We start from the raw sequence: 27,913 nt of genomic DNA, 5'->3' as shown, positions 1-27,913 counted from the left end.
GGCACGAACTACAGTTTATTTCCAATGCATTGCATGGTAGCCCGTATCGTCACATACAACATCCACACTTCATTTCTCTGTGGGATTATGTCATTCAAGAGTGGAACACACTGTTAAACATACAGGAGCTGTACAACTTGCTTAACAACTGGGGAGTGTATTTCATTTTAAAACCTATATATAAAAAGTAGTAAATAACAGTGCAGTGTGCACATTTCGTTAGTTTTTTTTTCCAAGTTCAAGAAGAAGTGAAGCCTCATCTAAGCAATGAATGAGCAAAATGATAAAAAAGTAGCAAGTATGTGCACGCAGATGAAAGAATGTTATTTGGCACTGGAAATGCTTCTATTTTGATGTTGGAATCTCCAGTGAGTGATTATTCTTTACATTCACTGCTTCTCTTAGACTGTGTCTACAAGCATGCACAGTCATCTGGTATGATACCTGCTTCCACAATTTTATGTGGAAATAACAAGTAAGGACAGGAACTGGAGGTTTTGTTTAATATTAGGTGTATATCAAGCATTGTGATTGAGTCCAAGTCTTCAATGTAAGTGACTCGAGCCTGGACCAGAAACATCCATGTTACCTATTGTGTTTTGTCACTGTCAGTTTAGGTCAACACAAAAACACTAAATGAGAACAAAATTATATTTACTCCACATTTATATAGATCTGTTATAGGCATAAATATGTGATAGCAACTGCAGGTATTTACACACTTTTCCCTGCCTTACCTGCATTTTAATCTATAAATAAGATTGTTTAGTCTAAATATTTTGGTTTATGCTCATCCTTCAAAGCCCCTTCAGCACTGGATGGACAGTGGAGGTTGACCGGGACAAGTGACTCATGTTCCCAGATGCAGTGCAGACAAGCCTGTGACCCAATGCAGTTATGTGGTCCTCCCAGAGGAAGGCTATAATCCTTGCAGAGCTGACAGTTCCTTGAGAAGAAAGGGGCCAAGAAGCTTTTAAGACAAAGAACTCAAGGGTGTGATGAACCAATGAACATCAGAAACAAAGGTCATAAAACATGGTCATTTCCAGTTGACGTAGGATGCTGCGATTTTCCAGCTCAGTCACTGTAGAGAAGGTTTGTGGAGTTGGGGACAACTAGCAAAGAGAGGACGACAGCAGGACGACAGCAGTCCAACAGATGACAGAGACGGAAGAGAACGCCTCAAGCTGACTTTGCTATACAAGGAATGAATGAACCAGTATGGTCACTAAAAGCAAGCAGTGACTTATCACTGTTGTCTTACTATCCTGAAAAGGTACTGGACTATAAGGCAAAATGTCTAGTAATGGATAGACCCACCTGTTGATGAGGGCTGATTGCTGTAGTAATATGTGTTCATATACAGTACTACATATGTTTTCATTTTCACTGAAACAGTCATGGCTTTGATTTATTAGCTATACAGGCAGCCCCAGCTTACGAACATCTGACTTGCGTAAAACCCATAGTTGAGAACCCCCAGCCCCATAAAGCCTAATATATTGCAGATTTGAGTTCCATACACACACACACACACACACACACACACACACACACACACTTTCTGAACTGTTTGTCCCATACAGGGTCACGGGGAACCGGAGCCTACCCGGCAACACAGGGCATAAGGCCGGAAGGGGAGGGGGCACACCCAGGACAGGACGCCAGTCCGTCGCAAGGCACCCCAAGCAGGACTTGAACCCCAGACCCACTGGAGAGCAGGACCCGGTCCAACCCACTGCACCACCGCACCCCCTGAGTTCCATACAATGATTTGTAATAACAAATAGGCGCTACTGTGCAACGCGCATCAAAACACTGCGCCTCTACAGCTGTTCGTTGGCTCGTGGCCACATGAGCCTGAGGTAGGACAAATACTTTGTTCTTTTCAATCGGACTGTCGGGATGTAAAGCCACACTAACACCCCCTGATTGTGGAATCTCATCTGAGAAATTAGTCTCTCCAACGCTTTTTATACCAAGACAAATGTTTGACTGACATCAGACACGAACTCTAACTTCCAATTTACTTACACATCCAGCTTAAAGACAACCTTAGGAACGGAACTCATTCATAATCTGGGGACTGCCTGTAGCTATATGGCTTTAAGGAAAAGTATGGCAGATGCAAACTTAGTTACCATGTTCTTGATTGCTGCTAATTACACATGTGAACTTCCTTCAAGTGAAAGAGATCTGCAGATTCTGTACAGCAGCAGGATGATCCACCCTTCCCTTGAATGATCAAGGAACTTAACCCTTCCTTTTTCAGTAAAATACCCAGTTATATGTACAGTTTGGTAAAGCATAGAACAGTCTTAATGATGGAGAATGTACAGGGGATATGTGAATTCTGGTGTCATCCTGTTTGTGTTTCTAAATGAGCTGGACATGAACTTGATGCCATAATAATGAGGTGTGTGGTTTAAGCAGCACCTAGTAAGGTGGATTGCGGTGGTCTTGAGTAGAATGAACAGGTCATCAGGAACAGTTCCGATGGAGCTCGGCAATGCGATTTAGCACTTCTATATGCTGACCGCACATCTGTGTGGAACTGCTCACATCCCTCCATCGGACCAGCTCCTCAGAGGCCAGGTTCAATCCAATCTGTGGAATACAACAAGTGTGGAGGGACCACATCCATCATGTTATTCCTTGCCCGTCTAAATTATGGAGCTACACTTGAGAACCAAAAAAGAGACAGGGGTGGAAGTGAAAGGAAAATGGCTAAGGTGGTGTGGAGTACTACATTTACTGAAATATAAAGGTCATTCCAGAATACAAAAAAAAAACTCAAACATGCATACAGCCAGCATTTGAGTTTGATTTACATTTGATATTTTAATAAGTATATTAAACATTTATAAAAATACAAGTCATTCAAACATCATTTAGGCATTTGTGTTTTCCTTGCTTTATTTACTTTATTTCATGGACTTGGGTGGTCTTCAGGCCAAACTAAGTGAATCATGGCTATTTTTGTTAGTTTCTAAAGAGAAAATTTTGTACCCTGTTCTTTAATAATTTTATATTGTAAGATGTGGGTTCTGTAAAGGGTCCAGTTTCCCAAAAATGTCACAGAACTACAATGGTTGCAGGTGTTCAGAAAATATACTATTGTCAAAACTACATTTTTACTATAAGTTTTCTCAGTTCCAAAAAAAAAAAAAAAAAAAAACTTTACCTCCAGCTACAGCGTGTTGTGTGTGCATGTGTGTGTCCTTACCATACGACTGAGCTCAGCCAGCGACACATTGCTTCGGTCCAAGTGTATGTTGTATGCAGTCATTTCCACCCACGCATTATCTGTGTTTCTGTGGTCGTCCACGTAGCCCTCATATATCTGAAACCGGCAATAAAGAGGTACAGAAACAAGCAAACACACAAGCATAAAATTAATCTTATTCATGCACTCCAGTCAGTCACAGTGATGCGTTTTTCATTTATTATCCTTTTATTCTTGCTCTTTACCTTGTAAGCAACTTGCTAATTTTCCTGTCTGAATGCAGAACAAAAAGAATGCCCATAAACACCACAGATATATTAATCTGCTTGGAATGTGTATTAACTGGTCCTATTTTGAGAGAATGGAAACCCTCCAAACTTCTTAAAAACCACATGATTGTGGCGAAGTGATCCTGGCTGCTACCCATAACAACAAAGACCACCTGTATGAAATGACCTCCCTTTTGAGGGCTCACTGGAGGTCCTGCTGATTGTTATAACTGTATCTTAGCAGGTCTCTTTGTTCACCTGCTCTAGGACCTCAATAGTGGTGCATCTGTCAACTGGCCAATGTGTCTGCTTGGTAACCCACTTCCACTACAGACTAAAGACTCACCTCTTCTTGAACACAGAGCACTTGTATGACAACTTCAGTATTAAATGTAAATTAACAGTGACACTCTGGATATAGTTTTATCAGTGCCTTCATTTGTTGCACTGATTCTACTAGATAAACACTACACTGGCCATGTTTGTAACACTAAACATAAGCATAACAACAGGTCACTTATTAAAATACATATGAGGTCTTGACTATTTTCTGAGTATGGGCTGAACTGCAAATGTACTATAGAGAAGGAGACACAGTACAGCTGGTAGCATAGTGGTTAGAGCTGCTGCTTTTGGCTCTAAAGGTCGCAGGTTCAATCCCCACCTCTGGCTGTAGTACCCTTGAGCAATGTACTTACCCTACATAGCTCTAGTAAAATTACCAAGTGCTGTATAAATGGGTAAATAATTGTAACCTTAACATTGTTAAGTTGCTTTGGAGAAAAGCATCAGCTAAATGAATAAAAGTAATTAGATGTTGACCTTATTTACTCTGTGTAGGAAGAATTGTAAATGTACAGATGGAGGCGTCTTCACCTTTTTACCAAACATGCTGTATGTTGAGCTGTAAATGTACTGACCAAGAACTCTTGATGGTCTTAACCATTTGAAGGTTGCTTACTTTAACTTTCCTGCACAGCATGTTGCCCAGGACCTCCTCCAGCCTCTCAGGAGGGACTTCATCTGACAGCACCAACATCTGGAGGGAACATGCAGGCCAGTCAGCTTATGTGTTTGTCAGACTTGACACATAATAATCTTCCATTTTGATGGTTAAGGAACACTTTGACAAACTGGCATCTTCTCTAAGGTGTACCCTGAATTACGCTGCATCCTGTGCCTTTCCAGACCACTGCGACCCTGATTTGGACAAGGGGTCAATGAAATTGGGTGAATGCGTGAGTGAGTGAGCAGTCAGGCAACACACTATCATTAACATTTTAATATGTTTACTGTTCCTTCAAAAGTGAAAATATAACCAGGAAGAAGTAAAAGCGCTCATTTAAATGTTTAGGTGTGGCAACTAAGACTTTGGCTCCGTCTCAAACCACATTACTTCCACACTTTTAGGTATACATCTGTGGAAACTCCATGCTTGAGTCCAAATCAAACCTAAATGGAAGTATGAAGCACAGCTAAACAACCCAAAACTGTACTTGGGTTCTGTAGGTGAGTATGCACTGATACATGCTTTAGAGGGAATGCTTCCATAAATTAATTAACACACCTCAGCTCAGCCAAAAAAGTAATGAACTTGTATGAACTGTATTACTTGTACATTTTTTTTTTTCATTTCCGGAGTGATAACATTTCATAAAGAGGTAAATGTATAGAAATAAAGGTGTCTTTTCCAAAGGTATTGAACTTTATTTGAACTTATTAGAGTGTGAGAAGGAAATGAGCATTTTCTTCCTACATATGGAAAAGGCTGATTGTTATGTGTCAAAATCATGTTTCCAGATTGTTTATTTTGAACATTCTCAAGATGACATACCTTGGAACATGGTACTGCTGAGTATGGACGTTTTGGATACAACCTTTGTCATTTAGATGGCAGACAGTGGAAAATGTGAAAAATACTCAGAGTGTAAGTTCAGACCCTCAGATCAGAGCTAAAGTGGTCAGCTTGTCAAACTCACCTTAGGTAGCACCCAGCATCCCTTGGATTCCTCCCACAGGGCCAGAAACTGCAGCACACGCTTCACCCCCTCCCTCCAGCTTAAACAGCACAGACAGACCATCACACAGTTGCATCATACCCTCACACTCCATGGACACACACTACTTATCCAGAGCAACCAACTGTGGCTCCAGGATAAAAATTTTAACCTCTAGTAGCATCTGGGAGCACAACATCAGAACCAGGGCTAACACAGCCCGCCACTTCCACTCCATCCTGATAAAAACTGTCCGGTGGCTTCAGTCCAGCCCTCTCCAGCCAAATTTCAGAATGGGTTCAGAAAAAAAAGAAGCAGACTGCACATGTTGGAGGAGTCATCTCAAAGACATGGTTGGGCTGATCGCTGTTAACTGCGTTCTAAATATGTGTTTTACTTAGATATTTTTTACAAATCACACACACATTTGCTGAAACCGCATGCCTCAAGCGGGGTTGCGGCGAGCTGGAGCCTAACCCGGCAACACAGGGTGCAAGGCTGGAGGAGGAGGGGATACACCCAGGACGGGATGCCAGTTTGTCACAAGGCACCCCAAGCAAGAGTCGAACCCAGACCCACCAGAGAGCAGGACCCGGCCCAACCCGCTGTGCCACCGCACCCCCTTATATATTTTTTTTTTTTTTTTTTTTTTTAAACACAAGTCCTCAAATGTTCAAAACCCCCTTATAACTATAAAATCAAGGCTCTCGTTCACCCCGCCTGGTATGGGGTCACTAGGGCCCCACCCTGGAGCCAGGCCTGGGGGAGGGGCTCGCATGCGAGCGCCTGGTGGCCAGGTCTATGCCCATGGGGCCTGGCCAGGCTCAGCCCGAAGCCAAGACGTGGAGCCACTCTTTGGTGGGCTCACCACCTGCTGGAGAGGCCGTAAGGGGCCGGTGTGTTGTGATTTGGGCAGTGGTCGGGGCCGAATGCCCAGCCGACCCAAACCTCGGCTGCCAACTCTGGCTTTTGGGACTTGGAATGTCACTTCACTGGCGGGGAAGGAGCCTGAGCTAGTGCAGGAGGTTGAGAGATACCGTCTAGATATACCCGGGCTCATTTCCACTCACACCTTGGGTTCTGGAACCACTCTTCTCGACCAGGGGTGGACTCTCCACTATTCTGGCGTTGCCCAGGGTGAGAGGCGGCGGGCGGGTGTGGGCTTATTAATAGCCCCCCAGTTCAGCCGCCATGTGTTGGAGTCTACCCCAGTGAACGAGAGGGTCGTCTCCCTGCGCCTTCGGGTCAGGGAACGGTCTCTCACTGTCGTTTGTGCTTATGCGCCTAGCGGCAGTGCAGAGTACCTGACCTTTTTAGAGTCCCTGGGGGGCGTGCTGGAAAGCGCTCCCACTGGGGACTCTGTCGTTCTACTGGGGGACTTTAACACCCACGTGGGCAGCGACAGTGACACCTGGAGGGACATGATTGGGAGGAACGGCCTCCCTGATCTGAACCCGAGTGGTGAGTTGTTATTGGATTTCTGTGCTAGTCACGGTTTATCCATAACAAACACCATGTTCATGCATAAGGGTGTCCATCAGTGCACTTGGCACCAGGACACCCTAGGTCGGAAGTCGATGATCGACTTTGTAGTCGTTTCTTCTGATCTTCGGCCATATGTCTTGGACACTCAGGTGAAGAGAGGGGCTGAGCTGTCAACTGATCAGCACCTGGTGGTGAGTTGGATTCGATGGCGGGGGAAAAAGCTGGACAGATCTGGCAGGCCCAAACGCATAGTGAGGGTCTGTTGGGAACGTTTGGCGGAGGCCCCTGTCAGAGAAGTCTTCAACTCCCACCTCCGACAGAGCTTCAACCAGGTCCCGAGGGAGACTGGGGACATTGAGTCCGAATGGACTATGTTCCACACCTCCATTGTCGGGGCGGCGGTTTGGAGCTGCGGCCATAAAGTCTCCGGTGCCTGTCGCAGCGGCAATCCCCGAACACGGTGGTGGACACCGGAGGCAAGGGATGCCGTCAAGCTGAAGAAGGAGTTCTATCGGGCCTGGCTGGCTCACAGGACTCCTGAAGCAGCTGACGGGTACCGGCGGGCCAGACAGAGCGCGGCTCTGGAAGTCGCCGCGGCAAAAACTCGGGCCTGGGAGGAGTTCGGTGACGCCATGGAGGAAGACTTTCAGTCGGCCTCAAAGAGATTCTGGCAAACTGTCCGACGACTCAGAAGGGGGAAGTGGTGTTCCACCAACACTGTTTACAGTGGAAGTGGTGCGCTGCTGACCTCAGCTGAGGATGTCCTCGGGCGGTGGAAGGAGTACTTTGAGGATCTCCTCAATCCCTCCGACACGCCTTCCGTAGAGGAAGCTGAGGCTGGGAACTCAGAGGGGGATTCGTCCATTACCCTGGCTGAAGTTGCTGAGGTAGTCAAAAAACTCCTCGGTGGCAAGGCTCCGGGGGTGGATGAAATCCGCCCCGAGTTTCTCAAGTCTCTGGATGTTGTGGGGCTGTCTTGGCTGACACGCCTCTGCAGCATTGCGTGGAGCTCAGGAACGGTGTCTCTGGACTGGCAGACCGGGGTAGTGGTCCCTCTTTTTAAGAAGGGGGACTGGAGATTGTGTTCCAACTATAGGGGGATCACACTCCTTAGCTTCCCTGGGAAAGTCTATGCCGGGGTACTGGAGAGGAGAATCCGACCGATAGTCGAACCTCGGATCCAGGAGGAGCAATGCGGTTTTCGCCCTGGCCGTAGAACACTGGCCCAGCTCTATACCCTCACTAGGATGCTGGAGGGTTCATGGGAGTTTGCCCAACCAGTCCATATGTGTTTTGTGGACCTGGAGAAGGCATTCGACCGTGTCCCTCGTGGCATCCTGTGGGAGGTACTTCGGGATTATGGGGTTCGGGGCTTGCTGCTACGGGCTGTTCGTTCCCTGTATGACCGGAGCAGGAGCTTGGTTCGCATTGCCGGCAGCAAGTCAGACCTCTTTCCGGTGCATGTTGGACTCTGCCAGGGCTGCCCTTTGTCACCGATTCTGTTCATTATCTTCATGGACAGAATTTCTAGGCGCAGCCAGGGAACGGAGGGTGTCTGTTTTGGTGGCCACAGGATCTTGTCTCTGCTTTTTGCGGACGATGTGGTCCTGTTGGCTTCATCGAATCAAGACTTACAGCGTGCACTAGAGAGGTTTGCAGCCGAGTGCGAAGCGGCGGGGATGAGAATCGGCACCTCCAAATCCGAGGCCATAGTTCTCAGTCGGAAAAAGGTGGATTGCCCCCTCCGGGTTAGGGGGAGTTGCTCCCTCAAGTGGAGGAGTTTAAGTATCTCGGGGTCTTGTTCATGAGTGAGGGAAAAATGGAGCGGCAGGTTGACGGACGGATCGGTGCGGCGTCCGCAGTAATGCGGTCATTGTACCGGTCTGTTGTGGTGAAGAAGGAGCGAGTCGTAAGGCGAAGCTCTCAATTTACCGGTCGATCTACGTTCCTACCCTCACCTATGGTCATGAACTCTGGATCATGACTGAAAGAATGAGATCGCGGATACAAGCGGCAGAAATGAGTCTCCTCCGCAGAGTGGCTGGGCGCACCCTTAGGGATAGAGTGAGGAGCTCAGTCACCCGGGAGGAGCTCGGAGTAAAGCCGCTGCTCCTCCGCATCGAGAGGAGCCAATTGAGGTGGCTCGGGCATCTGTTCCGGATGCCTCCTGGACGCCTCCCTGGGGAGGTGTTCCGGGCACGTCCCACTGGGAGGAGGCCTCGGGGCAGACCCAGGACACATTGGAGAGACTACGTCTCCCAGCTGGCCTGGGAACGCCTTGGGGTTCCCCCAGAGGAGCTGGAGGAGGTGTGCGGGGAGAGGGAAGTCTGGGGGGCTCTGCTCGGACTACTGCCCCCGCGACCCGGTCCCGGATAAGCGGAGGAAGATGATGATGTCGTCGTCAAGTCCTCAAATGTAACTTATTTCATATTGAACATTGTGATTTCCTGGTTATAGGGCCTTCCTTACCGAGTGAGAACCACTTCATGTATCTGGTTGGGCCCAAGCTGGATGAGGCATCCTCTGCCCTTCATGCCTGTCCTTCCCACTGGGTTCCTGAGAGGAGTGGTTTTATGAAAACTGCACTGTGGTTAGGCCAATGTGAAGCCAGGTTGGCATAAATCTTAGATATGATCGGTGTTTGTCACTGACCTGTAGTTGTCCAAATCCGCAGAGTCCGAGCTGTGGAAAAGCCAAGGCATAAATTACAGATCACAATTACAAAGCAGTCAACTTTAACTGTCTAACTTGACTATGCATGGCAGATAGGAAGATCTGAAGGACCAGATTAACACTCAGGACTTACTCAACAGTTTCCTGTAGGCTCTTCCTTCGAGCAGCTGCTCTCTGAGCGTTATAAACAGGAGGATCATAAAAAGAGAACTCCACCTGTGAGGAAAAGGAAATACTGCTTTTGCAATCTCCACATGAAATGGCAGCGTTTTGCTGCTGTTCAATAACAGAGAGGTGAAATATTAATTGTCACTTCCGGTTCTAGTTTTAAACAAACACCAATACAAGATAAAATCAGATTTAAAAATAACTGGTGTTTATGAAGCCATCATAAACATAAAAACAGAAAAAAAAACCTTTTAGCTAAATTGTAAATAACCAGTTAAGTTGATTAGCAACCAATAGAAAGGCAGTAGAATGAGGCACCTTCCAGGGGACCTTCTCATCAGGCACGGGGAAGCGGGTGACAGTGCTATCAGGATAGTTAAGAAGCCGGGCATTGACGTGGAATTGTGCCCCTTCCTTTGCTAACTCGTCCCACGACTCATCGTGATCGCATGCTGTAAAGTTGCTCATCGTGGGACAGACACAAATGGGGGGTTTAGGGGCAAGACAACAATGAGGATTTAATGTCTGATTGAACATGAAAAATGAAAGAAGCGTGCCAGAAATTTCGGCAAACGGGGCAGAGTAAGCACCATGGTAAGATGAGAAAAGGAGGTGTGTATTCACAATATGAAGCAGGTGCAAACTGATAGGAACTCACAGAACAACGGTGCTTCCTCCTTAGGCTGGTAGCCCTGGAGCTTGAGGGCGTTCATTATCCACTGAAGAGCTTTAATGGACTGCGAGGCCTGCAGGACCACAAGAATTGTGTCAGCAGCTAGTACGATAAAGGTAGAGCAGACACTTTGAATGATCAATACTATACATGCTGTGGGTGAACACACAGCAGGGGAGATGGGTTGCTCAAGGCAGGCTTCCTAGGTGCAAACCTGCTCCTCCAGATGGGTCAGCCTCTTCATCATGGTGACAAACTCTTGCTCCTGGTCGCCTGCTAAGAATTCCACCACAGCACCTACCCTAGAGAACATATGACGAATCTGTTCAATCTGAGATGCATAAAAAAGTAAACAAATCATATAAAAGACATGCTGGTAAAGGATACTAAGCATGCCCCATTTCTTAAAAGTAGCATCAAACATTTCTTATTATTTTTTTTTTTTTTTAATTTCATCATCCCTCATAATCTAGCATGATGAGACCTGCAAAAACAAAATGCTAATTCAGAATTAAAAAAAAAAAAAAAAAAAACACACAACATTAAGTTGTTATACATAATGTAGTTACCCACCATCCGTCAGTCAAACACATGAATAATTTATTACTATACTATTTGTACTGCTATAGCAGATTTAATGTCCTTCTCGGAGGCATCTGAGCATTGGCCTTTTGAGGAGGAACCATCACCAGGTGGTGCTGTCCATACTTGTCAGCGGTGTCCTGAATGCGGTTCTCCATGCTCTCACTCTGCTGCTGTCGGCTTTTGGCCAAGTAATTGTCCTTCATCAGTGCTTCCCAGGACAGCAGTTCCTCCTCCTCTGCTTGTGGCACTTCTACTTCTGAAAACAGTGGGTGGAGACCACGGCAGAAGGAAAACTGTATTACTCAGTTTTGCGACTGGATTGGCCAGCAACCTTGTCTGTAATGTGCGTGACCAGTGCCCCGCTTGCTCTGGTGAGCATGGTAATACTCACTGAACTGCTGGTGTTTGCTATAGGGGGCCCGGCGGAGCAGGCGTCTGATGACAAGGTACAAGTGGCTAAGGAGGATGAAGGGCGGTGGCGGAGCCGGGCGGCTGTGGTACTCCTTGATCAGCTCATACCTCTGGAACTTCCAGATGCAGTCTGTGTTGTCCTGTACCTGCTGGAATGTGTAGCTGTAAAGGTGGAGAGAGAGAACATTCAAACCATGACACACCAAATCATGACACATCCTTGAGGAAAAAGCCATGGAGTTCAGGAGGCAAGAACGGAAATGAACAAAAAGTGATAGTGATCTAGTAGCCCAGCATGGACACTACTACTATAAACCAGCCATTGTTACCAGCACTTCACAGCCACAGCCCAGAACACTGATTGTACCTACAAAATGACAGATCAGAATTATTACTGCTCCCTTACCGTACAAATGTTCAGCTTAAAAATTTTTGAAGACATGAACATGATTTTTTTTGTTGCAGAACAGAAACCCAGCTGTTGAAGGTGAATTGCAAGAAAACGAGATCACGAGACTGCCTTCATTCAACTTGCTTACACAGTGTTTGCAGTTTGTCTCTGCTGTTCCTGAGTGTTGGTGATCAGAAACAAGATATTGTGCATTACACCTGTCCACACAATGAATCAGTCAACAATCGGCATCGAACAAACTTTGTGGAGACAACATATTTTTAAATCATATTCTGTTTCTTTTAATGCTGCTTTGAGGTTAATAAAAATGTTAAACTGTCTATCGGTCCATCCATTTTCATTAACCACTTGTCCGGCTCAGGGTCGCTGGACTCCAGAGCCTATCTAGGAATCTCTGGACGCAAGGCTGGGGTTACATTCTTCATGGGATGGTTAAACTGTCTTCTAAAGTATTTAAATTTATAAACACATCAGAGGTTTTTACAGAACCTAACCCATAAATACTGTAAATAATGAAATATCAATATTATTAATCTTTTACTGACTGAGTGGATAAGAAAGACTGTTAAACGTAGCCAAAAGCTGATGACCATTTTGTATGCATGTGAGATCAATCAGCAGTCAGTAATGAATATAAAATTGTAATACATATATATATATATATTTCAGGCCTTTCAAATCAGTTTTAGTTTGAATGTATACACACACACACACACTTTCAGAACCGCTTGTCCCATACAGGGTCACGGGGAACCGGAGCCTACCTGGTAACACAGGGCGTAAGGCCAGAGGGGGAGGGGACACACCCAGGACGGGACGCCAGTCCGTCGCAAGGCACCCCAAGTGGGACTCGAACCCCAGACCCACCGGAGAGCAGGACTGTGGTCTAACCCACTGCGCCACCGCACCACCCTTAGTTTGATGTTAATAACAGACACATTTTTTTTAAAATTTATTATAGTTACAAACATGTTTGGTCACAACTGTGTTCACGAGGTAAAAACCCAGCGTACAAGGCTAAACACGTGGATAAACAAGGTTTCGTATGTCGAGTCTGACAGTACCAGCTGGGGTCGGGGGAGGGGGGCTCACTTGAAGATGGCGATGAGTAGGTTGATCAACAGGATGTTGGCAAATAGTAGGTAGACACAGAGGAGGATGATGGTCAGCCACACTGGGAAGGCAGGGGTCTGGTCCTTGTTCAGTACGGGGCACCGGGGCATTAGTGGGTTGCTGCCGTTCAGAGTGCAGGTGCTGATGTCAAACGCCATGTCTGCAGTTCACACAGTGCCATCAGGGGGATGTTAGTGGTGAGGTTTCATCTCAGAGCTTTTGTATAAACCTATGATGGGTGTCAGTATATAGGAGGCAACCTGAGCTTTGTGTGTATGTGTCTGAGGGGGCTAAAACCACATAATGCTAAATGATGTGTTCTTCTGAACTACTGGGCTTAACTGCCATCCTGCAGGAGTTTGTACATGCGAGTGTGTAGACAGACCATCCGTAATTCAAGATGACGCTACACTCACTGTCAATGCTGGTCGGGATGTTGCCAAATATGGTGAGGTAGGGCTCATAGACCGCGCCCCGCAGGATCCAGTTTAGCCTGTCCTCGTTGTCGATCAGAATGCCCTGCTTGGCCACCCCGTAAGCCACCACCCAAATGCTCAAGAGGAACATGAAGAAGAACATGTCCATCATCTGTGTGTGGTGGTGCGTGAACGAGAGAGAGACAGGGAGCTGTATCAAAAGCTTGAATCACTCTGGATGGCAATTCAAATAAATCATGCTGTTAACGAAGCAAAGTACTGCAAAGCCAGATCAAATGCTGCCTAGCAACCAGTGCCTCGTCTGGCCAGAGCGTGGGATTCATGATTGTCAGGTGCAGAAATTCGTGCTTTTAAACATTAGATAATGAACTTCATGTTGCTCTTCCCTTTTCCTCCAGGGTTTAGTCATCTCTAATTGTCTCCTGCTACATGTGGAGCTCCTGGTGCCCACTCACCATCCTCCTGACGATGATAATCTTAGGCCCCAGCGTTTTGCTGATGATGAAGATGGCCATCAGTCGCAAACTGAAGACGATGAAGTCGATACAGAGGATGACCTTCCCAGTGTAGAACACCACTGTGGTCAACCTGAAGGACAACAAGGTGACATAAGTCAACCCTACAGTTAATCTCATCCACAGTAGCAGTGAAAAGATGTGTGTCCGTTTGCTGGAAAATAATTTTGTGCATTCAGTTAAATTTGATCAGGAGACAACCTGCCATGACTTCCTGACTGTACTGCAACAGCTCCCAGAGATGCAGGACACTTGAAGGTTGCTTTGATGTCACTCTTATCTTTATAGAAATATTGCCTAGATTGTAAAGGTATACTCAAACCTTTGAATGGTACTGTATAAGTTTAAGTAGACCCCTTTAATTATATTAAATGTGTGTATTGTGGGGGATGCAGTGATGCAGCGGGTTTGGCCAGGTCCCGCTCTCTGGCGGGTCTGGGGTTCGAGTCCTGCTTGGGGTGCCATGTGATGATATGGCATCCCGTCCTGGGTGTGTCCCTTCCCCCTCTAGCCTTGCGCCCTGTGTTGCCGGGTCAGGATCCGGTTCACCATGACCCCGCTTGGTACAAGCGGTTTCAGACAGCATGTGTGTGATTTGTGTATTGTAAGCCTTTTTGTGCAACTGAGGATGTTATTGTCCTTGAAGCTGGTGATCTAGTCCACATCACATCATCAAATTTGGTGAGGCAGGGATTGTAGATACATCTTTACAGTTCACTGACTGCGCCTACCTGCAACTGAAGCCAGCTATGAAGAGAAGGATGGACAGCACATCCAGAATGTTCCACAGGTCGTTTATGTATATCTTGGCCTTCCTCCGAAACCCAAACCCATCAGGGTCATCAAAGAGCTGAAAAATCACAGGACACTAATATAGGAGTGGTAGCAATAAATACCATTTGCACAGAACAATCAGTTATAAATGTTTGCACCCAAACAGTGCTTTTCACAACATACAGTAAGTGAGCAACAATAATACAATAAAACAGTACATAAATCTGGAGGAGTATAACAGCAGTAGACCTTCTCGGATATGAATTTAGCAGTTTTCAGGTAAACTTTCTACTGCCATCCTTTCTGTGTACCTGGGACTTTTCACCTGGAGCCTGTCGCAAGCCCCCAGCTCACCTGTCGCACCTCCTCACACACCAGCGAGATGAGCCAGATATACAGTAGCATCTCCTTCCAAGAAGGCATGGTTTGAAAGTCGATCATCAGTACATAGGCAAAGAGCAACAGGAAGCCAAAGTAGGACAAGACGTTCAAGTAGAACTTGACCACGGGGGCAGAAAAGAAGCTGGCCAGTCGAGAGATGCAGTCCAGAGGCTTGAGGTCAAACTGTGGTCGGCTGTCCCTGATGAGGAGGAACCTTTGAGCTTAGAGCTGGAAAACTACATTACCCAGAATTCCTTCACTCCCCCCCCCCCCCCCCCACTCAGTGAATAGAAGGGAAACAACTCTCAATATGTAAAATTATTTTTTAAACTACAAATTGGAGTTCTTAAATATGACACCTGATAAGAGTTTATTTAATGCTCCATGTGCCAGTAAGTTTTATCTTCATAATCTTGTGTTAATTGTTCAAGTAACACATCATTTAATATCTTCATTATGCAACATGTAGGCATAAATTTAAACATTTTAACTTTCTGTGTCCTGAGCTCGGGGAGAGAAGATATAAAATTTAAGATAATTAACTATTAATTGTAATAATTATGAGAACACGGACAGACATCATTAAAAACTTGGTTTGAGAGCTAGTTCAAGACAAGGATTCTTTTCCCATCAGCTCCGTTTTGCATTCCAGTTTGTGGTGCCATGGTGAATTTAGACAGTGAGCCCCTAGATTAACGGAAGCACCATGCCATTTAAAACAAGCTGCTTGGTGGAACTGGTTTGACTGATGACTTTAATCTGCTAATGTCATGCTCTTACAGGAGTTGAGCTTTCATCAGGGAGTCTGTTGAACTTCCTGTCATGGCCTCCATGGCAAGCAGCCTGCTGTTCTGCTCAGCCTCCCTTTGGATCTCCGCATCACGCCTGGAAAAAAAGAGCTTGGCTTTTCAGTTTGAACCACTCGATGAAACCACAGCAATTGCAAGATTTTTGTTTAGCCTTTTAGTGTCCTTCTGCTTTTAATTACCAGCTTGGCGGGGGAATCACAACAACAAAGATTTTTAAAATTCACTGTGCCAAAATTTTCAGAGCTTTTTCAGCATGGGGTTAGAGCTGCTGCTTTTGGGCTCAGAGGTTACAGGTTTGTATATATACCCATTTATACAGCTGGGTAATTTTTATTGTACCTTGTACCAATTAATAGGGGGGCGCGGTGGCACAGTGGATTGGACTGGGTCCTGCTCTCCGGTGGGTCTGGGGTTCAAGTCCCGCTTGGTGTCCCGTCCTGGCTGTGTCCCCTCACCCTCCAGTCTTACGCTCTGTGTTGCCGGGTTAGGCTCCAGCTCCCCGCAATCCCATATGGGACAAGCAGTTCAGACAATGTGTGTGTGTGTGTGTGTTGTACCAATTAAGGGAAAGTACTCTGATCAAGAGTACTGCGGCAGGGGTGGGGTTATAAACTTTGGTCTTCTGACTTGAACTTGATGCCAAGGCAATGGCTTTAAATATTACACCACCTGCTGCCCCTAAATGTCTGCATTTTTTCAGATGGCAAGCTAACATTTTTAACCAAAGAATATTTCATCCGCAGGGGGTGCGGTGGCGCAGTGGGTTGTACCAGGTCCTACTCTCCAGTGGGTCTGGGGTTCGAGTCCCGCTTGGGGTGCCTTGTGACAGACTGGCGTCCCGTCCTGGGTGTGTACCCTCCCCCTCTGGCCTTACGCCCGTGTTGCCGGGTAGGCTCCGGTTCCCCGTGACCCCGTATGGGACAAGCGGTTCTGAAAGTGTGTGTGTGTGTGTGAGAATATTTCATCCATTTATACAGCTATATTATGTTATCAGAACCTAAATACCTCAAGGTAAAGGTACTCAATACTTTTTAAAGGGTAAAGAAACAGGTTACTTCACTGGAAAAAGCCATCTTTCCATCTTAATGATAAATTGTCTTATTTCTGGTTTCTTATGAGCTAGATTTCTTAGTCAGTTTTCATTCCAGTAGGAGAAATGCCTGTTAAAATCTCCATGCCAGTGAAACATTGCACTGCTGACACACTGTGGCATATTTTATTATTACAACTTAGAAAAGCAATAAAGTTCTCTAGTACCAGGACTGATCTACTAGCCACCTCAGAATGAGGAGGACCAGTGGCGATAATGGTGCTCACCTGAAGGTCAGCAGGCCCGTGCAGATGAGTGGGGTGAACGGTATGCACAGGAGCACTTTCCATGATGAGTTACTAACCGCCAGCTCTCCGCACCACATCTGGGTGAGCAGGGACTGTGAAGACGACGGATGGAAAAAAAATGCAATGATCAGCACACACTCTCAACACTGTGTGAGGAGGCTTTCAGTCTACTGGTGAACTCCTTCACGCTGTCTCATCACCAGGGAAGCACAGCGTGTGTGGATTGGTAGTAATACCTCCTCCCCACTGATCCTCAACACTGGCACTCCACAGGGAAGTATCCTGAGCCCAGTGCTATACTCCCTGTTCACACACACTCCAACACCATCATAAAGTTTGCTGATGATACCACCATTGTGGGTCTGATCACCAACAACAATGAGATGGCCTACAGAGAGGAGGTGAGGCTCCTGGCAGAGTGGTGCCAGGACAACAACCTGTCTCTAAATGTCAGTAAAACTAAGGAGCTGGTGATTGACTTCAGGAAACAGGATACAGTTCAGGCACCCATCTACGTAGGAGGGGACATTGTAGAGAGGGTCAACACCTTCAAATTCCTTGGGATCACCCTCACTGCCAAACTCACATGGACTGAGCACACGGCATCGGCCAACAAAAAGGCCCCTCAACGCCTCCACTTCCTCAGGTGTCTGAAGAAAGCCAGGATGTCCACTACAGTCCTCACTACTTTCTACAGGTGTGCTGTGGAGTCCGTCCTCACAGGGTGTATTACATCCTGGGGTGGCAGCTGCTCCATACAGGACAAGAAAGCCCTACAGAGGGTGGTCAAAACAGCTGAGGAAATCGGCACACAGCTACCAGCAGTCGAGGACACCTACACCACACGCTGCCTCAGAAAGATGATGCGCATCATGAGAGATCATAGTCACCCCGCACGGGCACTTTTCTCTTCTCTGCCATCTGCAAAATGGCTCAGGTCTATTCAAACCCGCACAGCTAGGTACAGGAACAGCTTTTACCCCACTGCTGTAAGACTATACAACACTAACCAATGTGCCACCTTTAGTAAATAGAGTTGGACTGCTCCACCCAAGCACATTGGTAAATTACACTGTCACTTCAAGCATTCTCATTCTCTTGTTCTGAGTTCTCTGACTGTTACCATTATTGTTACTACTGTTACCATTATTTGTTATTGCTGTCACTGCTGCTATTATTTTTTTACCGTCATTGACACCGTTTTGTTCGTCATTGTTTTGTGCAGTATTTCTATTGTCCTTGCTCATAGTCGGTGGAGAAGCATTCAGGAAGATTTTCATGATACATGTACATGGTACTTGTATCTATGACAATAAACTTGAACTTGAAAAAGCAGAACAGTTAGCTCTCCCCACTCATGGCAATGGCAGACTGTGACAGGTCAGTTTCCACCTGCTGCAACAGCATCTCTCACATTGGATTACAACATGGTACACAAACCAAAGCAGAGCTAAGCTGATCTACCTGGACCCCTGTGTGGGCCACAAAGCTCTTGTCGTCAGCCTCCAGGGCAAGGCGTAAACAGGTGGTTCTGCCCCAGAATGGTGAGATGCGGGTCAGAAGTTTCTGGGCCCTTTGATCATTCCAGGCATAGCACTCGCTGAACACTCCTACAGCATGTTGAGAGTGGGGTTTGGGTGGGGTTAAGGTATGATGGGGGTGACATTAATGGTAGAGTAGGGTCAGAATTGGGGTGAGAGAAAGAGACAATTATCAGCACTGAAATAACATCCATACAACAGTGTCTCACCCACAGAGGTGCAGAAAATGTTTTGAGGGTTGCTTTGACAACCAAAACATGTCAACAAAGCAACCAAACAATGACAGCTAAAAGAATGCCTTGATACTCATGATGAGTCACAGGAGTCATTAGGGGACAATGACAAACCAACAGCCTGTTGCTCATAGTGATTAGCCAGCGCCCTCATGTCCTCAGCCTCATTGCCCTCCTCTTCTTCCTCGATCGCTAGCTTCTTCAGGATCTTGCTGGCCACCAGTGCTGCTGTTATGCCATCCCTGCACTTCAGGGGGAAAGGAAAAAAAAAAAAAAAAAAAAAAAAAAAAAAAACAACACACACACGCCACACAGAACTAGTCAGGGTACTGCTCTGTGGATCTGAGAAACCTCCTCAAGGAAATATCTATAGCAAATAATTTCCTGTTTCAAGTGTTAAAATATATGGATGCAACCTCACCTCCTAGTACTGATATCCCTTTATCTATATCGCTATGGAATGCCCCAGATGTGATGACAAAGCTTTACTCTCCTGCTTCATTACCTGCTCCCACAGAATCTCAGCCAGCTCCTTGTTGTTCTGCAGTATGGCCCAGAGGAAGAGGTCACTCCCTGGGTCCCTAAGAGACTCTGTCCCCATTCCCTCTTTTGCACTGGAGGTACCCTGGAGCCCTTCAGACCCTTTGGAAAGAGCCTGTGAAAAATAAAATTTGACAATAGCATATTAATAAATGAAAGCAATGCTTCAGAAAACAACTGAAGAACATGCTGTCACTTACTGTCATCTGGATGTCATCTTCGGACATCTCAACGTAATTGCGATGAGGCAGAGGTGGGTAGAGTGGCTTAGTGAAACTACCCAGGAAGTGGCGCACTTCCTCAGACACGTGCTGCAATGACACCCATCTCTGACCTGATGGGTGATCAGACTGACGGCGGCATCCGTTTTCACCCCTGATGCGCTTGGCCAGCCGGCGTAAGAAGACACAGCCAGGCACCATGTGGGCATAAAGCACACAAAGAGTCTCCTCATCCAGGAACTCCCTGAGGGAGACACCATTCTCCAAGAGCAGCTTCACAAATTTCGCCTTGTGGCCCACAAGTGCAGAGAACATGGCCGGGTGAAGGTCGCTAGACTTTAGGGACCAGAGAAGGGGGATTCAGGCAAGTGTATGGGTTTCATTTTAGAGTATAAAGTTAATTTGTGTATTTTCTACATTTTCCACCGGCACCACCACCACCACCACCACCACCACCACCACATGTAGCCTTCAGTGTGTCTGTGTGAGGTGTGTGTACCACTGTACTGTTTAATGCATTGCCACTTTGCAAAGGGCTCTGTACTCAACCATAGAGTGCTGTTGTAGTCTAGGTGTTGCTGCTGTGATAATTTAAAAAAAACCCCAACACAGAACAAATACCACTTCTACAGAATGACATTACCATAGTATCATTGACCAAGTGCAGTTATGAAACAACATTTAGCAATATACTAAGAGTAGTGATCTCATAAGTACCAAGTAAAAGTGAGTTATGAATAGTCCTACTTTGGCATTGAAATAACTAAACAAGCACAGTAAAAATGACAGTACGTGCTGCTGTTGCATAAGAATTTCATATTTTGGTGGTACTGACCACTAAGTGGCACTAGCTGCATGACCAGCAATAATGTCTAATGTTTCAATGCATTATATCACTCGATAAATTCAATATTGTATTGCTGGTGAATCAAATCAAACTGATTCACAAGCATAATTCAAATTGAATGGAGATTTTTTTGCTTGGTTGCACAGCACTACTCTGAACCCAAAGCTGAGGGGCTGCGAGGCACCAGCTCTACCTGCTGAGCCGCTGTGCACCCTTACATTAACCCCACCCAGGAACAAACAAACAGAGTTTGCGCTCTCCAACGCAAAGACACCCTGCTGCGTAGGTGCAGTGTGGCAGTGCTCTTGGCTTTGGTAGTGCACATTGGCAGAGTGAGCAGTCCACCTTCCACTGGCTCTCCTCCCTGAAGATCTCACTCTCCGCAATGTCTACACGATTCCAGGCCACAGCCAGCTCCAACTGCCGCTCCCAGCTCTTGTGGCCAGGGGTGTCACAGCTCCTGGAAGCTGGGGAACAGATCCGCCCCCCCCCCCCCATGGTTCACAGACCTCTGCTGAGATTTTCTGTTCCATCTTGGACCACATTGCACCAAATTACAACACAGATTCCACCTGACAGCAATATATGCATGTATGGCAATACAGTATATGTATGTAAATATATACAGACTACATGATTTTCAAAATATCTTCTGGTGTTCATTCAGCCATTCGAAAACATTTTGTTGGATAACAAAGTTAGATCTGTGCACCTTAATACTGTCATTAAAGCCACAACCTAAATTTGCTTTTTGAAAAAGGCAAGGATCACAACCTATATATCTGGTAAGGACTTTGCATATTATTATGGTCTAAATCTACACTAAATATCCCCTTAATAAATATGAAGTTGACTAAACTTTCTTTTGCTACAAAAAAAATGGTCTATATGACAGAGATGATCTCTGGAATGTCTGGACACCCTTTTCGAATTTCTTAAACGCTATTTGATCACCTCTGTGAATTATGTATGTAAATATATTTGCAGTCTCAGCTGACTTAAAACAGGTGAGTTGAAATGGGCAGCAGGAAATTTCTGAGTAACCTGCTTCAAATAATGGCATCTGGAATGTTGTCTTTCCTAACTGAAGAGTGGCTAATGTAAAGCTTATCTCTGCCTGAATTGCAATCCTCTGGGAATCCATTTATAGGGGAAAATTGAGTTTATGTGATTAGCGGGAAGACCCTGATGGATAGTGAGGACTTAGTTAGCCTTCAAGCCACACAGAATTCTGGGAAGGGAGCAGTCTTCATTTTAACTTTATAGCAAGTGTCTGACACTTTATAGCCAGTTATTCCAATTCTTTTTCCATCAAAATTATGTGTCAAATGCCCCTTTGCAGAAAATCTGCTCCAGCTGCATTATTTAATAAATTGTGAAAGCATTCTTCTTTTAGAATGCAATAAACATACTAATTACATTTATCTGATGTTTTCCTCCAAAGCTACTTACAGTTATTTACCCATTTATAGAGCTTGGTAATTTTACTGAAACAATTTAGGGTAAGTGCCTTGCTCAAGGGTACTATAACTGGAGGTGGTTTTCAAACCTGCAATCTTTGGCTCCAAAGGCAGCAGCTTTAACCACTACACTACACTACACTACACTACCTACTGCCCCATGCTTATGAAGGTATGTGTTCAAGAATAGCCAGCTGAAAATTATTTCACAACCTGTAATGTGCCAACTCTAATGGGGCCCTGCAATGCATAGTATTATAATTATATAGCTGATGCTTTCTGTCCAAAGTGACTTACACTGTTAGGTTTGTACACTAAGCTATTTAGAATGATATATCAATTTATACAGCTGGGTAATTTTTACAGTATCAGTTTTCAGTGTAAGTACTTTATTCTAGGGTACTACAGCAGGCAAAGGGATCCAAGGTGTTTGATTAAATGGTGACAGTTCTAGCCACATTGCCACCTGCTACCCCTGAACAACTTACCTTTCAGCAGAGCTTGTAGAATGGCCACATCCACATCACTGTGTCCCTTCTCATTAATGCAGAAGATAGTAAGCAGGTGGGGCATCCTGATGATGTCCTGAATCTGGAGATCAATACGACTATCAGATTACAATGGAGATCAAACACACCTACAACCAGAGTGAGACCGGAGTCACCTTGCACCCTACCCAGCACACACCTTCTTGGTCCACTCGATTATGTTGATCTTAGTGAAGGCCTCGTACTCCTGGCCAAAGAACCTCTTCATCAGTTGGTGGATAAGGGAGATGGTCACCCGGGACATGGGCAGGTTGGCCACCTCAGCGATAACGTCAGCCAGCCGCCCAGACCCCTCCAGCACCACGCAGGGGGTGCCATTGAGCATGGAGCTGTAGATGGTCTGTGGAGGTAGAGAGGAAATAATGTCAGCAAAAGAAGGTCAGGTGCTAATCCCAAAGACGAAACATAGACGCGGGGATTGCAGACACTCACGTTTAGAGTTCCTGGCCCTCCATTCAGCACAACACACACTACAGGAATTGTCACATCACCCTCTGTATCCGACACAATACAAAGAAGGATGAGAAAAGCGATAAGACACAGAATGCACTTCGAGTCACGATCCTGTAGGTAAAAACTTGGTGGTTTAATCTGACATAGTAACTTGGAAGACCCCTGACAATCTCAGGCAAAACACACTTTAAGTGCAATAGTGAAAAAAGGATTTCAGTCCTGATTAGTCCTGTTTCTTTCCTCAGGCCATCTACCTCATGAACACCTAAATCTCTCCCCTAGAGAGTAAACCGTGCAATACATAATGCTATTTATAACTATTTTATCACATTTCTCTTACACTCCCTTGCATTTGTATCTAGCGACTATTTTTGTACTATTTTTGTATATTGGGTACTTTATATTTTTTAAATATTTTTTTATCCCTTGCTCACATACTCTATCTTCTCATCTGTGTCTTGTCACTGTCATTCTGTCTGTGCTGTGGTAGTTCCTGTCACCAAGACAAATTCCTTGTATGTGCGAACATACTTGGCAATAAAGCTCGTTCTGATTCTGATTCTGATTACCTCTGCGCCCCAAGGACTGCTGGGAGATGTGCTTTTCTAGGCGGCTGCGAAGGTCAATCTCCACCCCATAGTGCCCATGTGTGCCATCATCAACCAGCAAGAAGTGAGAGTGATTGATGTCCAGACACGAAAGGTGGCCCTGCCCCTGTTCATCCAGGGTGTAGTGAGCAGGAAAGCATCCCTGTGAGGTTGACAGAAGTGTGTAAGGACACGCAACACAGAGTGAGCAGCTGAAAGAGAAAGTGGACACCACCTCACCTCGGGGTGCACCAGGGGCTGTCGGTTGTGTAACACCCCCCAGGTGGCCACGCCAATGGCCACAACCTGTGACTCTGCGGAGCTGCTACTTGTAGTGTAGTCTCGCACCGCCATACCCACATGTTTCATGACACCCGTGTGCGTACCGCCCGTCAGGATCCACGCTCCTGTCCATGGTACAAACACCAAAAACCACACATCTACATACAGAAAGCTCAGTGCAATCTGAGTTGTCTCAAATCGTGTGGATCTGATGTTCATCTGCCGTTCTCAATGACACCTCATCAACAAGGGAGTCAAGGATCAGTCCTGTGTTCCCCGGTTTTACGTTCTATGAATTCACACAATAGTGTCGCACTGAAATACCACCATGCCGGAGAGCTTAGTCAGCGGGACCCTCAAGACTGGCAACCATCCAGAGTCTGACAGACCAACAAAGCTGCACAGAAGTGGCCGTCGAGGTACTCAAAAAGAATAATTGCTCTTTCAAGCAATGGATTGAGGCAAAATAATCTCTTTGAATCCCAAAATCTCTGTTCTCCTGAGATATGCAGCCTGCAAGAGTGCAACAGAGGAGGCGTACCTGTGGACTGGGTGACTTTGATGAGCCCCCTGCGGAACATCTCTTTCAGCCGAGCTTTCATGTAGAAATTCTTGGCCCCACCAGTGACCGAGATGAGCAGATTGGGCGGGTGGAGTCTCCATTGCTCAATAATCAACTGATATAGGATCTCAGGGGAAGTATTTGTGGACACTCGGACATACTGGACACACAGAAACACACACAAGATGAGAGAATCTTGTTAGTTTGAGGACCGCTGCGCTGCAAGTGCTTGTCTTTGCAAAACATCACTCCTACACAGGTAAACTCCACACCTTGCCTACTTTCTGTCCCAGACCACCGAACGTTATGTCTCCAAACGCATTGGTGGGCACCTCCCGGATGTGCCTGCACTTGTCCCAGGGCTCCCCCAAGAACTCCTCTGGCTTGACAGCCTCATCTGCATGGTGAAGCTTAGGATAGCCACACTTGCAGATCCCTTCCCTGGGGGAGAGATTCCATCAGACACAGACTCCCACTTTCGGAAAGAGCGAGTAACAAAACGATAGCTTACATCTGAAGAATGATGGATGCCTGAAAGACCTGAGCATCCATCATCCATAAGCTCTCTGCAACCTTAAGCAACCAGTGAACCTCTGAATAGACCACAAGCTGAATATTTTTTGTGTTATGAAATTATACAGAGTTGGATGTTTTTGTACTATGGATCATTAGCCTTTGCTGGGACCCATCCTTACTATACATTATTTCAGCCTCTCCCATGAGGGAAGAGGTACAGACACATATGTCGCCGTCTTAATTTTGTTCCCCCCAACAATGTTGTTCATATGTGCAATACCTCTAGTCACTGCTTATTTCACACACAGACATTGGCTGAAGCCAGTTGTCCTGAGTGGGGTCAGGGTGAGCCGAAGCCTAGCCTGGCAACACAGGGTGCAGGGCTGGGGAGGGGGAGGGAAACACCCTGGACAGGACACCAGTCCGTGGCAAGGCACACCAAGCAGGACTCAAATCCCAGACCCACCAGGGAGCAGGACCCAGCCAAGCCCACTGCACCACCGCTCCCCCCGCTTATTTTACAGTTTTTAACTAAATATACCATTCTTTTGGTTTCTTTGCACTAATTCTTTATAATGCTCTCCTTGCATGACAATAAAGGTGAAATGAATCAAACTGAATTTTACGACTGCAGAACTACATGCAGTACTCGCCCTCAGAGGGAAATTAAGACATTTTTCCACACTGCAAGGGAGTGTAATCTTGTTAGCAACCCACCCACAGCAGAGGCTGGATACGACATTTGTTATGTGATCGAAAAAGTGAAATCACATACCCCAGTAGTTTAAGCTACAGAAGATAACAAACATATGTGACAAGTGTGTGTATGTGTGTGAGTAATCTGTTCATTACTGCATGCTCATCCCCGTGAAGTATAAGACTGTTTCTGTGATAGTCCAAATATCAAAGTAAAATGTTCACAAGAGTTCAAAAAAAGGTTTGTACCTCACAAATTATAGTAACATAATATTGAAAAAGTAAAAGTAGTTTCTCCAAGTTGTAAAAAGGACTGGAATATCTTCATTCAGCATAAGTAACAGAATTAATGAAAACTGAGTATGAGAAGAGTCTATCAGAGGAAAACAATCCTAGAGGAAGCATATGCTGCATGACTTCAGCAAGATTTAGGCAGCTAATAGTTAAGAGGACAGGAACTGTAACCTTAACGTTGCTGGTTCAAGCCCCTCTCTTTGCTGACATACCCATCAACTAAGTACTTATCCTGAATTGCTAGAGTAAAAATAACTTGTGGCATAAATACATCAAAAGAGTGTAGGTTTCTTTGTACAAATATGTCTGTTACACAATTAATTATAAATTGATTAATAAAGGGTGACAGCAGCATGTGAACTTTTGTCCTAATTGCAACCAGCTGTTCTAGGATTACCATGCACAACACACGCTTGATCTCAGTAGAGCACCATGCAGTGCAAAGAGACTTCTACCTGGCATCCTGCACGTAGTAGCAGCACTCCTTCTTCCGGATGTTGTCCTTGATCCAGGTTGTAAATTTGAGGTGCTGGAAGGAGGGAGAGAAAGACAGGTACTTGGATGTCTTAGCCGTGCTGACAGCCAGGGTCTGCACAAAGTGAGGCTCCGGCACGTCAGCCATCCTTGCAGCAAGTCTGTGCTGCCTTGAAGGTTTGGCTCAGCACTGTGGTAGGGGCTCTGCAGCGCAATGCTGCATGCGCTTCTGCTGCAATGCTGATGTCACCGACAGCACAGCCTAATGGGGGCTGAAGTCTGATAGACCCATCTCCATGTTGGGAGGCTTTGTCTCTACATACTGCTTTGCAAAGCTTCATATAGTGCCAGGCAATGCACCCAGCTGTAAATGCTTAACGTTCCATCAAGTAAATAAGAAGCTATTGGCAGAAAGGTCAGTTTTTAGAAATTTTGAGTTATTCTGCTGACCTTCCATAAAATCCAGGAACAGTTGTACCATTCCACCTGATTGTAAGACTTTGGAGGTGACATGTAGTAATTGATCAGTTGTGAACCCCACAAAAAATAGAGGGATTTAAACATGTATTAAATATGTATTTTTACCCACAGGGTAACCTGCCTTACTTTGGATCAATTTCCTTGAGCTTACACATCATAACGCAGAATAGCAACTGGTGGTGTAACAGTCCATGGTGCAACAACAGGAGCTTGAAAGGTGTTGTGGATCCCAAAAATATTATAAATAGTTCTCTAAAGAATTATACGTGCTAAATATTGGGGGAGATATGTTAGGCTTGCTCGAACACCCCCTAGCAAATCTCACACTCTGTAACCACTTGTCAGCACGTGTCCTTCATTTCTCCTGAGCAACAGACTGTGTGTTACAAACCAAGCCTTGTCCAAAGTGCTGATGGAGCAGTAAAAGCACATTGTGAACCACCTCCTTGATTCTGTCCTCCAGCAGCTTCAGGCTTATGGCTCTAGGGTGGCTGCCAGTTTCTGCGGGATGTGTCTTGGCATCACATCTGGGCAACATTTCTAGAAATATTTGGGAGCATACCAAATAACTAATCAAATGATCATTTTTACATTTTAGCAAAGAATAAAATTAGTATACAGTGCTGCTTGTATGTAAGTATATGAACCTTATAGTGATGGTTATTATCTTTGTTTAAAATATTAAAAATTACATCTAAATCACACAAACACACACACACACAGACTGAAACCGCTTGTCCCAAGTGGGGTTGTGGTGAGCCGGAGCCTAGCCCGGCAACGCAGGACGCAGGGCTGGAGGGGGAGGAGAAGACACACTCAGGGCAGGACACCAGTCTGTCGCAAGACACCCCACGCAGGACTCGAACCCCAGACCCACCAGCGAGCAGGACCCAGCCAAGCCGCTTGCACCACC

The 27,913-nt window shown here is 45.7% G+C and overlaps 2 protein-coding genes and 1 long non-coding RNA gene across 3 annotated transcripts; 1 reads left to right on the top strand and 2 right to left on the bottom strand.

Annotated features, from left to right (window-relative positions):
- The first annotated feature begins 1,787 nt into the window (after positions 1–1,787).
- LOC108918275 (uncharacterized) lies at positions 1,788–12,184 on the top strand. Its single transcript, XR_001964839.1, has 3 exons — positions 1,788–1,865; positions 4,475–5,004; positions 11,953–12,184. It is a non-coding gene; the product is annotated as an uncharacterized LOC108918275 (long non-coding RNA).
- On the bottom strand, positions 1,859–4,555 carry LOC108918265 (transient receptor potential cation channel subfamily M member 2-like). Its single transcript, XM_018725389.2, has 3 exons — positions 4,457–4,555; positions 3,227–3,343; positions 1,859–2,607 (listed from the first exon to the last, which is right to left on the bottom strand). The coding sequence occupies exons 1-3, from the start codon at positions 4,532–4,534 to the stop codon at positions 2,482–2,484; spliced, it is 321 nt and encodes a 106-aa protein (XP_018580905.1). The 5' UTR covers positions 4,535–4,555; the 3' UTR covers positions 1,859–2,481.
- On the bottom strand, positions 5,434–26,775 carry trpm2 (transient receptor potential cation channel, subfamily M, member 2). The gene is made up of 29 exons (XM_018725368.2): positions 26,502–26,775; positions 24,813–24,981; positions 24,520–24,700; positions 23,937–24,103; positions 23,679–23,859; positions 23,089–23,150; positions 22,796–22,996; positions 22,597–22,699; positions 20,994–21,115; positions 19,781–20,137; positions 19,546–19,695; positions 19,155–19,287; positions 18,731–18,876; positions 17,246–17,358; positions 15,900–16,004; positions 15,093–15,318; positions 14,696–14,814; positions 13,905–14,037; positions 13,429–13,600; positions 12,992–13,172; positions 11,468–11,649; positions 11,200–11,332; positions 10,706–10,793; positions 10,477–10,564; positions 10,137–10,270; positions 9,784–9,866; positions 9,630–9,659; positions 9,447–9,533; positions 5,434–5,553 (listed from the first exon to the last, which is right to left on the bottom strand). The coding sequence occupies exons 1-29, from the start codon at positions 26,666–26,668 to the stop codon at positions 5,457–5,459; spliced, it is 4,110 nt and encodes a 1,369-aa protein (XP_018580884.1). The 5' UTR covers positions 26,669–26,775; the 3' UTR covers positions 5,434–5,456.
- Positions 26,776–27,913: the final 1,138 nt, after the last annotated feature.

This window comes from Scleropages formosus, chromosome 14 (assembly GCF_900964775.1).
Source record: "Scleropages formosus chromosome 14, fSclFor1.1, whole genome shotgun sequence".
Taxonomy (NCBI): domain Eukaryota; kingdom Metazoa; phylum Chordata; class Actinopteri; order Osteoglossiformes; family Osteoglossidae; genus Scleropages; species Scleropages formosus.
This window is presented reverse-complemented; position numbering and strand designations above follow the sequence as displayed.